The 17132-nt window shown below is 52.5% G+C and overlaps 1 protein-coding gene across 1 annotated transcript; it reads right to left on the reverse strand.

Moving 5' to 3' along the window:
* Positions 1–14343: 14343 nt before the first annotated feature.
* MIND_00434900 (Origin recognition complex subunit 1) lies at positions 14344–17071 on the reverse strand (the record flags this gene model as incomplete). Its single annotated transcript, XM_037361164.1, has 7 exons — positions 14344–14794; positions 14838–15030; positions 15078–15247; positions 15292–15494; positions 15542–15624; positions 15674–16547; positions 16592–17071. The coding sequence occupies 7 exons, from the start codon at positions 17069–17071 to the stop codon at positions 14344–14346; spliced, it is 2454 nt and encodes an 817-aa protein (XP_037221456.1).
* Between the last annotated feature and the right edge of the window lie 61 nt (positions 17072–17132).

Raw genomic sequence — 17132 nt, forward strand, 5'->3', positions numbered from 1 at the left:
GGGGCGAGGAGGAGCAGGAGAGGCCAGGGTGTCCGATCACCCCCTTTGCGGGCCCGTGTATATAAGGCGCGATAGTGTACCATGTACTCTATCGCTTAGATCGTCTGAAGAACTACCTTACTCCGTGCAAGAAGGTGCCATCGACTTATCGGGCCCGACACGACCCGATTCGAACCTTCGACCATGTCAGGGGGAACCCCCGCTTCGGCCTCCTTCGGACCCTCCGAACGCATCCGAGGCGCATCCGACCGGCGCCCCCTCGGACGCTCCGACCCACCCCGACCATCGTCCACGGCCTCCTTCGCCCGCACAATCACCGATCCGTCAAGACCCTCCCAACGATCACCTTGGGACAGAGCTTGCGACGCCGCTCAGGCCTTCTGCGCTCTACGTCGGCAGTTACGGACGACCAGTATATAGTTGGCGCCCTAGCAGGCGGACCCTTAGAGTTTCTTCTCTTTGGATCCTCCCCTGCTAGGTCGGTCCCTCCGTGTATTTCCGTAGCTTCTATTCACGCTTTGGATCCTCCCCTGCTAGGCTTTCGTCGGAGTCTCCAGGGTTGCCCTTACAGCAGAAGAAACTCTCTACGGGATTAACCGGTCAAGATTGCCAGGTTTGGCGCTGATTCAGGCTCGGAGTACGAGTCCGTACCCCCCTTGTCACCGCCCCTGCCACTTGACCCCTCCTCCTCTGCTCTTGTCGTCTTTACGCCCGCTATGTCTACCGGAGCTGCTCCGGACGCTGACGCACGCATGGACGCACTTGAGGCGAAACTAGACAACCGCACCAATATCCTCACCCACCTTGCTTCCCAGGCTTCCGCTGCCGCACCACCTTCGGCAGCTCCCGAACCGCCTTCGGCATCTCCGAATGCCCCCGACGCGGATGCGTTATTTGGTGACATTACTGTCGCCTCAAAACTGGTCTTACGGCCAAACCCCCCGTTTGCGTTTAACGGAGATCGCAAACGCGGCCGCGCCTTCCTATACACGGTCAAGACTTACGCCCGGCTTGCCCCGGAGGCCTTCATGGTCAACGGAGAGCCGAGCGAAGAAAAGGCCGTCCGCTACGCCATGTCCTATATGGCGGAGGGACCTGCCCAGCAGTGGGCAGAGCGTCACGGAAGCAAAACCCCGTTCCCCTTCCCTCGGTGGAACCTATTCCTCTCCGAGTTTCGCCTTCGGTTTGTTGAGGAGAACGAGCAAGACCTCGCGCTCGCCAAGTTGGAAAGCGCGGGTTATCATATGGGAACGCGGGACGTCTACGGATATACCGACGACTTCGAGGACCTAATGGACCTTGCCGGATTCGAAGACGTGTTGGTTAAGGTGACCAAGTACCGCCATGGATTTGACCCCCTGATCAACAATTGCATCCAGCTCACTCACTCAGAAATGCGCGCATTTCCCCTGGGAACTGCCATTGGGAAGTGCGCGCATTTCTGGGCAGTCCCCCATGAGTTACATTTGTCACATTTTAAAAGCTTTTATTTTGTTTGTTTTTCAGTGTTTTGATAGGATATTACTGATGGGATTGATGCATCTTAGATCATTTGATGGATGTGGAACGATTTTTGATTGCCATCAGACATTTTGATAAATACATAAGGATACATCAATTTAGGCCTAATTGGGACATATTCCTGTTTTGGGGGTTATATAGTATACCTTAATGATATTACGGGTCTTCGGCCTGAAGAAATAGTGATTTGCTTATCATATATGTTATTTGCTTAGTCATATCTATAATATTCAAGGAGCTATTCAAGAAACATTAATTGTCACAGTCAGTGTCACATCCTCAGCCTTTGGCCTGCCACGGCCTTGCCCAGAAAATGCGCGCACTTCCCAATGGCAGTACCCAGGGAAATGCACGCATTTTTGGGTGCATGTCCTGTGGCATCACGTCCTCGAACGACCCCCCAGACCTCCGTGACTATCTGGGCTGGCGTACTTGGGCTTTCCGCCAATACGAAGCCTTGGTGCGGGCGAAGCTCATCAAAGGGACCACCCCGCGGACGCCTTTGGGGGCTCCGCGTGGCGCATTCCCTATCGCCCGTTCGGCAACTCCGTTCCCTATCCGCCCGGTGGCCGCACCTGCGCCACCCGCGGCCCGCGCCCCCGTCTCGGTACCTCCGGCTCCCATCCCTATGGAGTTGGATCGTACTAGGGCTCGGGGCACCCCTCGTCGAGCCTGCTTCAGATGTGGCGACCCCAACCACTTGGCTCGGGATTGTCCGCTCCCCGCCGATGTTCGCCATGTGGACATCCTTGACGAGGTAATCCAGCAACTTGGCGACGAGATGCTGGGAGAGCTGCTCGCGCGGTTGTCCGATACCGCGGCCTTAGCGGAGGTGCATTCGGAGGTTCCGGCAGAGGATTTTGTCCCCCGCGACGAGTGACTGGTGTGCCCTCGTTCGCGTCCATAAATCGTTTCACTTGTTTGTATGATGAATCAACTCCCTTGCCCTACAACGAGCCTGAAACGAAAGACACCCCCTGCCCCCTCCGAAGCCCCCGTTCGGATTCACCGACTTGCCTGGGAGAAAAAGCTACCTGGCAGCTATACCATCTCTGCCGCTCCTGGGGTTAACTCGCTCCACCTTCCCCTCGAACTTGAGTCCACCGCGAACGCGCTCAAGCTCTCCCTCTCAGGTCTGGTCGACTGCAGAGCCACTTCGGACTTTATCAACACAGAATACGTCAACCGAAACAACGTGCCGGTCCGAAATCTCTCAGTACCCATACCGGTCTACAATGTCGACGGTACCCCCAATGATGCTGGGTCTATTTGCCAAATCGCGGACCTCGTTCTACAATACAACGGACACTCCGAACGCGTTCAGCTGGCTGTAACCCACCTTGGGAAACAGGATTTGATACTCGGATACTCCTGGCTCAAGAAACACAACCCCGAGATCAACTGGGAAACGAAAGAGGTGAAAATGAGTCGATGCCCCCGAAGCTGCTCCACTTGCCGCGACGAGGAACGGACCGAGCGCGCGGAGGTTCGGGCGCCTCCGACTCCTCAAATCGTGTTTGCTCTCAGGCGCCTTCCCCACTGTTTGCGCTATCGATATCGCCGGTCCAGATGATGCTGACGACGAACTCGGAGCTACTTCGGACCCTCCGAGTCCCTCACCAGACCTCGACGATGACGAGCATCTTGAAGACGGCGACCGCATCTTCTACACCTCCTTCCGCCCAATCGAGGAGATTCGCGCTGGGAGCACCATGTCCCAACGCCTTGCAGAGGCCTTCGCCCGTAACTCGGCCCCCCGCCTTGGAAATTCCGGACTGGGCCAAGGAGTTCCAAGACGTCTTTGACAAGGAGTCCTTCGACACGTTACCAGAGCGGAGGGCTTGGGACCACGCTATTGAACTCGTTCCCGACGCGAAGCCCGCTAATTGCAAGGTGTATCCGATCTCCCCCCTTAAACAGCGCAAACTTGACAAGTTCATCGAGGAGGGACTTGCCACCGGCCGTATCCGCCCTTCGAAATCTCCGATGGCCTCCCCCGTCTTCTTCGTTAAGAAAAAGGACGGAGGACTTCGGTTTGTCCAGGACTACCGCGCCCTCAACGCAATGACGATTAAAAACCGGTGCCCCCTCCCGTTGATTAATGACCTTATCAACAGGCTCAAGGGTGCCCGTTATTTCACTAAACTTCGACGTTCGTTGGGGCTTCAATAACGTCCGGATTAAAGAAGGAGACGAGTGGAAGGCGGCCTTTCGGACTAACCGAGGGTTGTTCGAACCTTTGGTGATGTATTTTGGCCTGACGAACTCCCCGCGACTTTCCAAACGATGATGAATGACATTTTCCAGGATCTCATTCTTTCAGGAGACGTTATGATCTACCTCGACGATATCCTTATCGCACATTTGGACCTCCGTAAGCACCGCGAGATCGTCCCTGAAGTCCTTCGGAGACTCCGAATGCACAAGCTGTACCTTCGCAAGGAGAAGTGCGACGAGAAATCGTCAATCGAGTACCTGGGGGTTATCATCTCTCACAACCACGTCGAAATGGATCCCGTTAAGGTCCGGAGTCTCCGCATGGCCTCCGCCCGAAAACAAGAAGGACGTCCAGCAGTTTCTGGGGTTTGCTAATTTCTACCGCAGGTTCATTCGGGATTTCTCGGCCCTTGCGCAGCCTCTCTTTGCGCTCACCAAGAAAGACCAGAAATGGACCTGGGGAGATGCCGAAGCCGCCGCCTTTCAAGCTATCAAAGACGCGGTCGTCTCAGAGCCCGTCTTAGCGATCCCGGACGACTCTCGGCCTTTCCGACTTGAAGCAGACAGCTCAGATTATGCGACGGGGGTGGTTCTTTCACAACAATCCGCCCCGGACGGGAAGTGGCACCCTGTAGCGTTCTATTCCAAAAGCTTAAATGATATCCAGCGCAACTACGAGATTCACGACAAGAGGAGATGCTCGCGATCATCCACGCACTCGAGGAGTATCGGCATTTCCTCGAGGGCGCCGCGCATCCGGTCGAGATCTGGACTGACCATAAGAATTTGGAGTATTTCCGAAAGGCACAGCACCTTAACCGTCGGCAAGCCCGATGGTCGTTGTACCTTTCTAGGTTTGACTTCACGCTGCACCACGTCCCAGGTCGCCAGATGGGCTGCCCCGATGCTCTCTCCCGCCCGGCCTGACCACGGCATCTCCGAAGACAACTCGGACGTCACCCTCTTGCGCCCTGAGCTTTTTCCACGTTCACGCTCGAGGCCGTCACTGTCTCTGGGCCGGGGTCCGAACTTGTCCGCGACATCAAGGAAGCGCTATCCGGTGAGCCTGACCTAGAGGAGCCCGTCGCGCTTGCGGCCCGGCAACTCTTGAAGGTCCGAGGTCAAGTTCGGGGCCCCCGCTCATCACGTTCGGACGAGTGGGCCGTCTCGGGCGATCTCTTGTACTTCCGCGGCAAGGTCGTAGTCCCCAAAGACAAGGACCTAAGGAGGCGCATCATCGAGCTCTGCCATGACACGCGAGTCGCCGGACACGCCGGTCGGTTCAAAACCCTAGAGCTGGTTTCGCGCAACTACTGGTGGCCACAGATGTCCCGCCATATCGGACACTACGTCGCGACCTGCGACTTGTGCTGCCGCACAAAGGCCCTCCCGCACGGAGAGCTACACCCGACCGAAGTCCCCCCCGAACGCTGGCACACCGTCACAGTGGACTTCATCGTCGAGCTCCCCGAGGCTCACGGGTATGACGCGGTCATGGTAGTTGTCGACGCTCTTGGCAAACGCGCTCACTTCACTAAGTGCCATACGACAATAGATGCGGTCGGAGCCGCCCGGTTGTACTATCGGAATGTCTGGAGGCACCACGGAACCCCCGAGAAGTACATTTCGGACCGTGGTTCGCAGTTCATCGCTGACTTCACGCGCGAACTCTGGCGCTTAATTGGCGTCAAACCGGCTACCTCTACGGCTTACCACCCGCAAACCGACGGACAAACCAAACGCGTTAACCAAGAGCTCGAGCAGTACATCCGGATCTTCACCAACTACCAACAAGACGACTGGGACGAGCTTATCCCTGCCGCTGAGTTCGCCTATAACAACCACGTTCACTCCTCCACTCAATAGGTACCCTTTATGACGAACACTGGTCGGCTCCCCTGAATGGGTTTCGAGCCAGGCGCCCGCTCAGAGTTGGAGTCGGTGAACGAGTTTCGCGACCGGATAGCTAACGGCGTCTCCGAGGCAAAGGCCGCGCTCATTAAAGCCAAAGACGAGTATAAACGGTACTACAATCGGAAACGTTCGGACGCTCCGAATATTCAAGTTGGTGATAAGGTTTGGTTGGACGCTTCTGACATTAGAACGACTCGGCCCTCCAAGAAGTTCTCCCACAAGCGCCTCGGACCGTTCAAGGTGCTCGCAGAAGTTAGCAAAGGTGCCTACAAGCTCGACCTCCCCCCGCGTTACTCCAAGCTCCACCCCGTCTTCCCGGTTGTTAAGCTCGAGCCCGCTCAGGACAACCCCTTCAATGGATGACCCGGCTACGACGAACCGCCCCCCGAGCTAGAGGACGGAGTCCCCGAATGGGAAGTCGAGGAAATCTTGGATGCCAGGATAAGGTATAAGCGTCTTAACTATTTCGTCAGGTGGAAAGGCTACGATGCTTCACACGACTCGTGGGTTCGGTTCGACCGTGTCTTTGCGCCAGACAAGATTGCGGACTTCTATCGGAGGTACCCGGGTAAACCACGGCACATCGCCTCAGCGACTTTCGACTCCTTGCCCTTTCGAACTATGCGTTGGGACGCCGCATTCAAAGGGGGGGGTGATGTCAGGGGAACCCCCGCTTCGGCCTCCTTCGGACCCTCCGAACGCATCCGAGGCGCTGATGAGGGTGGATGACAGGTGGGGGGACCGGAGATGAGACCGACACTACACAACTAAAACCCAACAACAAAACAACAAATAGTCGTTCTGTCTGAGCGATAACCGTATAACACCGTTCCAAACGTCCAACAACCACCAATAACCGTCTCCTAATACGAGTGCAGAACCCTGGGAACAGAGCCTGTACACGGGTGTGCAAGGTTGTAGGGTAGATCGAATGAAATCTTGTTAAAGATTTGTTTTGTGGTTGTCCTTAAGCGTACTATCGACGAAATCCAGCAATAGGAAAGCGCCAATACGATGCCCAGAACCGTTTATACTCGTTTGGATCAGGAACTAACTGCCTTAAACCCAAAGAGTCGTCTCAAGTCAGGAACTAACTGCCTTAAACTCTCGACCGCCAACCGAAACCAAGTGTACGCCAACCGAAACTCTCTTATACGGCAACCGGAACCCTCAACTCTTCGATCACAACGCCTTTTTACTTGAATGAAAGAGCTAGCAGGATGATATTGACAAGCTAGATCCCCAGATGCACCTAGTAGTAGCGGGGCAATCCGTGAATCGCTCAAATACAGGACAGAGATATAAATACTAAAACAGAAAATGATAAGATCAGGTAAATCACCACAACAGAATGATGGTCCATGTGCATAATTTGTAAGGTATCGTTTTGCCATAAGGCCCAGAGTCGAAAATCCAGGTCTAGATGACCGGTAGCGCATGTTTGGTGTCAATGACCTTTGTAAATCCTCCTTTATTGCGACCGTCTATGCGTTTTTGTGAACGGTCCGCTAACCGTTGTTGTTATCGTCAAGTTGCTCCACTTCCTAGCTTTCCATCGATATCCATAACTTGAGGCTAACCGCCAGACACCATTAGGCAATTCTCTTAACGAGATAATCGCAATCTATTGTCGAGTTGTTTGGTTGGACGGTTGCGGGTTAAGGTCGCCGCGATTTACAGCCAAGCCCTCGTTTCCACTGAGTCATGTTTCCCGTTTAACCGCACCTCCACATGTCCTTGTCCTTGCGTAAGTTCCGAAACCGCGTTCCAATGCTGTCAGGGACTGATTCCGTTCGAAGCCTGGTTGAACCTTCGTCGGAGCGTTCTGAGTTCGAGTCCCAGCGCGTGCCAGACCGAATATGCCTTTTAGTTTACCACTCCCTTTTGGTATATATAAAGGATTGGATGGATCCTCTATGTTGGTTGGGCTCTGCTGTTGTTTTTGGTTGTTGTAAGAGTCGTTCTGAACGGCCAGTTGCTATCAACAACGGTCGAGTCGAAACGCCTCCTCGCAGATATCTCCCTAACTGGCCATTCGGGACTCATGCCAGTTCCTAGACGTGCGCTGTACCCATGAAACGAACAAAAACAGTGGTTTTCTATGTGTGTTCCAAAATGCGGATTATCAGCGCATCCGACCGGCGCCCCCTCGGACGCTCCGACCCACCCCGACCATCGTCCATGGCCTCCTTCGCCCGCACAATCACCGATCCGTCAAGACCCTCCCAACGATCACCTTGGGACAGAGCTTGCGACGCCGCTCAGGCCTTCTGCGCTCTACGTCGGCAGTTCAGTACATATAGCTGCATCTATGCAAAAGATGTGGGTACCATCCCAAGGGGGTAATGCAAAAGATGTTGTGACAGATGTATTTCATGAATTTCTCACTGGAATCAAGAGATATGACTAATATAAAAATGCATATAGGAAGATAAATCACCTTTTCTTTGGGCCGAATATTCGTAATATTATATTTGGGACTTATAAGCCCAGGGACCAAAAAATTAATAATCGATTAAGTAAGGTTGATGTAGCAAGATGCAGTCATCAAAAGCTCTGATGACTGCATCTTGCTACATCAACCAAAAATCGTTCCACATTGATCAACATACCTATATGTCATTGATCCCATCACTGATACCTTGATATAGCAGCCACAAACAAGAAAACAGTGTTATTTAATTTAATTTTCAAGCAGTTGCCCTCATCTTTTTTGCATTACCCCCCTAGGATGCCACCCACATCTTTTGCATAGATGCAGCCATATGAGCTGGGCAGTTACGGACGACCAGTATATAGTTGGCACCCTAGCAGGCAGACCCTTAGAGTTTCTTCTCTTTGGATCCTCCCCTGCTAGGTCGGTCCCTCCGTGTATTTCCGTAGCTTCTATTCACGCTTTGGATCCTCCCCTGCTAGGCTTTCGTCGGAGTCTCCAGGGTTGCCCTTACAGACCACCGTAAATGACAAGGGACCGAGTTCACGGGCCCTTTTGGTTTCAATCTACCCCGCTCGCCATACTTGCGGGCCTGACTATCCGTCTGTTCTGTTCCGGGTGCGCGTTCTTAGGAGAGGACCTTGCACAGCCCGACCCGCAGTCTGACAGCTATATTCTTGAAAACTTATGATATTTTGGTCATAATATCAATATCTTGACTCCAAGCCAGTGACAGGTCTAAGGGCATGTCCTAATTATTACAAGCCATATTTTTTATTATATAGTCCTATAAGCTCTCAACTGACCACTTATCCCCCCCCAATCAGACCTTATCAGCTTAGATGGTTGATCTTATTCTGTCTGATAAGCTCTTAACTGACTACTTCTAAGACCTTATCCCCCCCAATCAGAGTCTTATCAGACCTTATTAGCTTAGATAGTTAATCTTATTCTGTCTGATAAGCCCATCAGGTTCCCTTATAAGGGTTTTTCCAGTTTTCCGACATAAGTTGCTACATCAACCTGACTTAATTGATTATTAATTTTTTTTAGTCCCTGGGCTTATAAGTTCCAAATATTACATTGTGAATACTTGGCCCAAAGAAAAGGTAATTTCTCTTCCTATATATGTTTTGCATTAGTCATATCTCTTTATTCCAGTGAGAAATTCATGAAATACATCTGTCTTAATATCTTTTGCATTAGGTTCATAATACACTTAATATCCAGGTTCATGCAACCCAGGTGTGTAAAATATGTTGAATTAGGTACGTGCGCGGAAGCTCAAGCTCTCAAAGCTGGGACGACGGGTGAGGCAAGACGGGTTGCAGTTTACTACGACATACCTGGGACGACGGGTGAGGCAAGACGGGTTGCCTCACGTGGTCGTCCCACTACTACATCTGTACAATGCTACGTCGATACTTCTAACACACCCCCACGACGAAGCATGCCTAAGATTTGAGTCCAAGTAAGGTGATCATAGTTTTGACCTTCACACTCCCCATAGCCTTCGTTAGTATGTCCGCCGGCATCTCGTTGGTTCGCACATGCACGACTGCTATCCGTTTTTTGGCGACCTCGTCACGCAACCAGTAAAATCGGAGGTCCAGGTGCTTCATGCGGCCGTGGTGTTCGGGGTCTTTGGCGACCGAGATCGCTGACTGGTTGTCGATGTAGAGAGTTGAGGCTGTTGTGAACTTATATCCGAGCTCTGTGAAGAAGTTTCGTAGCCACAGTATTTCTTGTCCAGCGCTAACTGCGGAGACAAACTCAGCCTCTGTTGTGGAAAGAGTAACCAGGCCCTGCAAACGGCTAGCCCAGCTTACTGCTCCACCAGCCATCATGACAACAAATCCACTCGTCGATCGACCGTTATCCGGGTTCCCCCCATGGTCAGCATCGGAGAAGGTTTGGAAGAGGTCGGATGGGTTGGTGATTGGGTGCATGGGTCGTTGGTAGATGATCTTGTAGTCGAGAGTTCCTTTGATGTACCGCATGGTATGCTTGACTGCCTTCCAGTGTGCTAAACCGGGGTTTGAAGAAAAGCGAGCCAGTACACTGACGGCATAGGCCAGGTCCGGGCGCGTTGCAATAGCCAGGTATGCCAATGCTCCTACAGCGTTGATGTAGGGGATATTGCGCATCTCAGAGATCTCATCCTGGGTTTGCGGCGCTTGCTTTCTTGGACAGTTTCACGCTGGGATCAAGTGGCGATACAACAGATGTACAGTCGGTCATTCCAAAGCGATCAAGGATATCTGTGGCGTACTGTCGCTGTGATAGGGAGACCGTTCCACGCCCAAGGTCCTGCTTGATCTCCACGCCAAGGAGCCAGTTCGTTGGACCGAGTTCTCGAAGCTTGAAGTGTGACTTGAGCTCGATGATGATCTGGTCAATTTTGCTGCGCGACTTCGCTGCAATAGTCATATCATCAACGTAGACGGGTATAATGACTCGCTCGTCATCACGACCGTATACCCAGACGCTGTGCTCGCAGGTGACGCGCTCGAATCCCATGCTTACCAAGACACGATGGAGAGTGAATATCCAGACCCGGCCCGCTTGTTTAAGCCCATAGAGTGACTTGTATAAGCGTAGCACCCAGTCAGGTGTGTTCTGAGCAAAGCCTTCTGGTTGCTTCATGTATATCTCCTCATCAAGCTTGCCGTTGAGGAAAGCATTGGAAATATCGACACTGAACAGGAGAAGGTCTTCGATGGCTGCGAGCGCGAGAATGCTTCGGAGTGATGCCCACTTGGGTGTTGGCGCAAACGTGTCGGTGAAGTCAAAGCCAGGTCGTTGACCAAATCCTTGAGCAACCAGGCGCGCCTTGTGACGCTCAATGGACCCATCCGCATTTCTTTTGACCTTGAATACCCAACGCGAGCCAATAGCCCTTTTCCCAGGGGGTAGTCGGACAAGCTCAAATGTCCCATTGCGAACCAGAGCCTCAAGTTCTGCTTCAGCTGCCTTCAGATATGGAATGCGCTCTTTTTCCGGGAGCTTGTGTACCTCTGCTAATGTTGTTGGTTCCGGCTTGGACAGAGCTGTTGCCTTCATTGCATGTTCTGATGTATTGAACGCGTACTCGAGAGCTTTGGCACGTGTGAGGTAGCTGAAGCGTTGACCAGAGTAGACATAACTGATACCAGCGCTGCATGCGTGTGCGGCATCGGGGGGTGGCGGGTCCGGATCGTCATCATCTGAGTCGGTGTCCATTTCCCGAGGGTATGGGGAAAGGACTGATGATCGTGATGACACAGGGGAAGCTTCGACGTTAGGTGGGGGAGTAGTATTCCTATTCCTCCAGCCCATTTGGTCACGCATCATTTGATTGATGTTCAGCGAGGGCATATTTGGGCGGTTTCGTAGCGTTCGTGGCTGAATCGGGGGTGGTTCATTGGCGGGGAGTGGTTGTGGCAGGGTAGGGGGGCTTTGAGAGGTTTGTGGATCACTATCGTCGCTGTCATTGTCGTCTTCACCCCCATGATCCTCAAAACCGAGGGGCTCCTTGAGGGCATTCAGGTTGGTAGGTGAGTTCCCAGGAAAACAACGCTCATCAAAGGCGGCATGACTGCTTATATACTCCCGGTGCTCGATGGGGTCCCAGAAAACCCAGGCCTTTGTGTTGGGAGCATATCCTATAAACACGCACTTGCGGGAGTGGTTCGCAAAGGTGCTGTTACGCTTCTTCTTTTTGATGAGAACATATGCGAGGCACCCAAACTTTCGGAAGTAACCAATGTTGGGTTGTTCACCCTTCCATTCAATATATGGGGTTGTTGTTGGGGGGAGGGCTGAGATGGGCAGTCGTAATGTTGTATGGACATAACACGCTGCCGCATAGCGCCAGAAGGATTGAGGCAGTTGAGCTTGACTTAGAAGTGTTGTTACTCCCTCAGCGATGTCACGGTTGGCGCGCTCCGCAACACCGTTCTGATATGGCTCATCAGTTTCGGTGTATTTGAGTTGGAGTCCCACTTCAGCAGCCCAAGCCTTCATTTCATTCGACACATACTCTCCACCACCATCACAGTTGAGCATTGCTAGTTGAAATTTGTGGTTGTGCTGGTTTTCTGCTGCTGCCTTGAAGGTCTTGAGGGCCATGAATGCATCACTCTTCTGCTTGAGAAAGGCCACTGACCGCCACCTTGTGGCATCGTCGATGAAGGTCATCCAGTATCGGTATCCCTCAGGGGTTGCCACGCTCATTGGGCCTTTGAGGTCAGTGTGGACAAGTTGCAGTGGTCGCGAATAGCGTTTTGCAGGCCCTCGAGGGATGTTGTGACGATGTAGTTTCCCAGCAACGCAGTATTCACATATTTGTCGAGACGTTCCGGGAACAATCCTCATTCCGACAGCCAACTTGTCTTTTGTACGCCCTCTCCACAGAGGCTCGGTTCCGATGACCGCAACGCTCATGCCAGTCATCAATGGTTGGCTTTATGGTCGTAGCCCCACGTGCGTTTTCCATATCTGTAGGGATAACCACTTCCCCGTCCAGGTACGCCGAGTTCGTCTCGTCAACTGTTGCAGTGAATTGAGTTTGCTGACCCAGTGTAAAAAGGATATGGTCTCCGGATATTCTCACTTCAAGTCCCAAACGTGTGAGTTGAAAGACAGAAAGTAGATTTGAGCCCAGATCTGGTACATGCAGTACACCATGGAAGACCACTCGCGCAAATGCCCCACGAGGTTTAAACTCCACCGACCCAATTCCCGCTGAGTATACGATTGCGTTGTTCGCCAAACGGATGGGTATCCGATGCTGGGAGTATGATCGGAACCATTTGCGGTGTGGTGTCATAGGTGAAGAAGCACCTGTATCAACGAGCCAGTTAGACGTGGATCGGGAGAATGTTGAATGCGGGGTAAGGGATGTCATGGCACTTGCCTCGCCTGCAGTCTCGATAGCAGTGGCTCGACTAGCGGTCGCTGTAGGTTGGGGTGTTGTTGGCGTTTCTGCTGCATTGGCATTTCCAGTTCCACGTCCTCGTCCTCGGATACGCCCACCACGAGTTTTCCCGTTCTTCAAGTTTTCTTTTGCTGCATTGAGGCTTGGACAGTCCCGGACAAGGTGCGGCCCTTCACAAAGATAACACACAAGAGCGGCGGCTGCCATCGAGAGGACAATTGGATTTTCCTCTTGTTTTACCCCCACAGTCGTGCTCGTGTGTAGTGTTCGGCGTGCTGCCGTTTCGATATCACTGAAGGCCAACGAGTCGCGTATTTCGAAGCTTTGAGCAAGGGTACGATGCTTCTCTTGGCTCGATGAGTGGAGTGCGCGCAGTGTGACCATGCTTGCGAGCTCGTCTTCGAGGTCCTCAATCGTGAATTCGCCTGGTCGCTGACGCCGGAGTTGCGACAGCGCAAGCTTGACATTGTCGGTGAGTGTGGTAAGCACGAGCTCGGGTGGAACGTCGGTGGGTAGTGTAAGTGAGAAGAACTCGTTGTAGGATTTGAAGCGGGCACCCGGCACCTTTTGGTCGTATTTTTCCTCCAGCAGCTTCAGCATTTTGGCGGGGTCACCCTTGACTTCTTTTGCAGCACGAAGAGTTTCCCGAATAGGTTCTTCGACTGCTAACAGGATTTCGCCGCTCGCTTGCGACTTGTGGTTGTCGTACTTTTCGAGGTCGAGCCGCTCATCCCGAGTCAATTGCTCCGGGTCCACAGGCGTTGGATAACGTTCCTCGCCGTTTGTGATACGGAGAAGCCCTTTGGTGGACAGGTAGGTTTCGAGGTCTTCACGGAATTTGTCGAAGGGCATCCCTGCCTTATAAAATGGACGCTGTCCAGAGCTGAGAGCGTCGGCCATGGCGTATGGGTTGGGGAAGCGAGGGCAAGTGCAAGTGTGGAGTTGAAGGGGGGGAAGGCACGGAGGTTGCTGGTGCAGTACAAGAAAAAGGAAAATGATGTCGTTGCTGAGGCGAGTCAAAACGCGGGGCCCATAACCTGTTGAATTAGGTACGTGCGCGGAAGCTCAAGCTCTCAAAGCTGGGACGACGGGTGAGGCAAGACGGGTTGCAGTTTACTACGACATACCTGGGACGACGGGTGAGGCAAGACGGGTTGCCTCACGTGGTCGTCCCACTACTACATCTGTACAATGCTACGTCGATACTTCTAACAAAATAACATTCAACATGGAGCTTCTAATGCTTTATTGAAGGTTTAATTTTTTTGTTCTCAAAGTATGTGCTATATATACATCACTCCCAGATCTGCTATTCAAGTATTTATCACTGTTGTCCATGTCACGATAAGATGATTTTCCATCTCTCACCCCCAACTTCACCCAGAACCCGCTCGACCTCGTTCTGCTCCATATTCAGCACGACCTTCCTCTCCCCGAGCATCTTCTTCATCGCTGCAGCCCCACTCTCCAGCAAGATAGCTTGCGACGAGACCAGTGATTCAAGAACCAAACCCATCTCGTTTGGAGTCGGAGTCCAGAGCCTCGGCGCATCCGGGTCCTCAAACGACTTCACATAGAGCGAATGCTGATAGAGCACATTCTCCCACTTGATCTCCTCGATGCCCTCGGTTCTGATGCAGCGTATGAGCGAGAGCAGCACCAGGCGTTCGTGGAAGCTGCAATCGCGTAGGTAGGTCGCAGTCGGGCTGTTCTGCATTTGCTTCGTCACCTCTGACACATCCTTGATCACGGCTTTCCGGCGTTGCGGATGCGCAAGCTCAACGACACGTCTGCAGAAATGAATGTTTGCGCACAAATCGAATAAGACTTTACCTGCAAATATCGAGGATCCTCCTCGCATCGCCGCTAGTTGCACTAATCCTCTTCGACGTGAGCTTGATAGCGTCAGAATCGAGCACAACTGGAGAATCTTCAGGAAGGCCGACACGGGCTCCAGCAATTCGCGCTTCGACAATGGCCTGTAGTTGCTCAGCAGTGTACGGTGCAAAGTTTATCCGCGTCATGCCTGCATTCTTTTTTAGCGAGTTTCTACGAAGTAAAACACACACCGACCAAGTCGACTTCGGACACGTCCCGTCATTGCCCGTTCGGGGAGATCCATGGTATTTGCAACAGCAAGAACAACAAGTTTGCTCCCGACCAAGGTCGGCCAGTTGAAGAAGTTGTAAACGACATCTTGTTTCGTTGTCATAAGCTGGTCAAGTTCATCCATAAGAACCACGCTATAAGCATTGAGTGAGATGAACCAAACGATCAGGTAACTGACCATGCATGGCCAGATGGCCCTCGGGATCCTCCGCCGCTGAAATATGTTGTCAAAGCCCTGAGACTTTCCTTTGCCCCCACTTTCATATGCCCGTCTTTAGCGACGTCGTGACCCGAAACCACCTCCCAAAGCAGACTGTATGCGGCATTCGGTTCTGGTATCCGCAGGCCGTTGATCTCTACGTAGGTAAACGGATTGGTTTCCTATTGCTATTTTAGGTGACGCTCTGTTTCCCAGAATTACGACTTACATTTGATTCGGCCATTCGTTTGAGCTCACGGACGACCGCATGGACAGTTGCGGTCTTGCCTGTCCCAGGAACACCCGAGATGTCTACGAATGATTATGTTGGTGTATTTCAAAGAGCCATCAAGGAACGTACAAACGCAACCACCGCTTCCCTCTTCCAAAAGGTCGTATACGGCACCCAAGACGCGTGTAAACTCGTCATCGCGACAAGGTAGCGCGTCCGGTCTACTGCCGACATGCAAAACTTGCATCGCACGTAGCCATGGATCCTGTGGAAGATTCGCTCCCGTATCGTATCCAAGTCCGGCCTCATGTCGTCGGACCTGCAGTTTGGCGGAAGGCCGTTTTCGAGGGGACATTGTCATGGTTTTCCGTCGGCGCTTAAGTGCTGCTTTCGAATGGGGTGTAGCATGGGCGGCAGTTCGCTTTCGACGAGGTGTCTTGGGCCCCTCCATGTCAGCATCAGATTCAGATTCATCTGGCGTCTCCTCTGACGAATCACTTTCTTCGGCTTCGAGCTTGGGTAGTTCATGATCACTTTCAGGATCGCTTTCCTCTGATTTCTCTGAGAAATTGTCGTCGTTGTCGTCGCCACTATCGGTATCTTCTCGTTGCTTTGGCTCTTCCTTTATTGTAACACGTTTGCGGGGTTTATGGTCAAGCTTCTGCTTTTTGCGCGGCGGCATTCCAGTCCGTTCAACGACAGGTTGGACCTTCCAAGCCTCTCCGGAACCCCATGGCTCATCAGGCTCTGCGAGTGCGCCCCTGCGGTGTCCAACCCAATTCACTTCGTAGTAGAGATTGCGACCAGAATCGATCACGTAGCGACAATAGAGTGGTAGCGTCTTGTTCTTCTTTTCGTCGACGTAAACATAGCCTCCATTTTTGCGCGGAGAGGCGTTGGCAGCTGGGAGAGAACGCGGGGGTAGATCTGTGACTTCACATAGGCCTAACAACGAAGACGACAAAAATATCGCGTCCGCGTCAAGAGAGTAGTATATTTCGTTCTATCGTTCGGTTAATAAAGAGATGACAAAAGGTAAAAACGCACTTCTAGACACTCTCGTTTAGCACGATGTCTGGGAAGCTCTGACGGCCTCAGAAACCAATGGATGCGGACCATCAGCTTCCCAACATTCTCATCTCCATCCTCAGCTTCCTCCTCGTCGTCCTCCAGCACTAGCTCCCACATAGAGACGATGACGGCGACACTGGGCTTTCGGTCGCCGTTGTGCACTGCCATCGTGTTGACCGTTACAGTGTCGCCCACTTTGAACAGCGTGTGGACTCCATCGCGATTCCTTCTGCGAAACTCGTTGTAGAAGATGGTTTTGTAGCTTTCCCGCTCGTCAGCATCTTGCTCCTCCCATGTCATACGCTGGTCTGGGAGCATGTCGAGATCGGGGTTCATGGCGCGTTCATGCACGCGTTGGCCATGCCACTTGTCGTCTTTCTGAGTGCTAGAGAACGCGTTTGCAATCGGTTGTCCGCGTCGTGAGCGTCGAACTAAGGGGGTGCTTGGTGTAGGCATGTGGAAAAGTTCACCGAAGTGTTATGACGTGACAACGCGAAATGTCACGGGCACGGGCCAT

The sequence above is a fragment of the Mycena indigotica genome (genome assembly GCF_014461135.1).
Source record: "Mycena indigotica strain 171206Taipei chromosome Unknown Mind.scaff0004, whole genome shotgun sequence".
NCBI lineage: Eukaryota > Fungi > Basidiomycota > Agaricomycetes > Agaricales > Mycenaceae > Mycena > Mycena indigotica.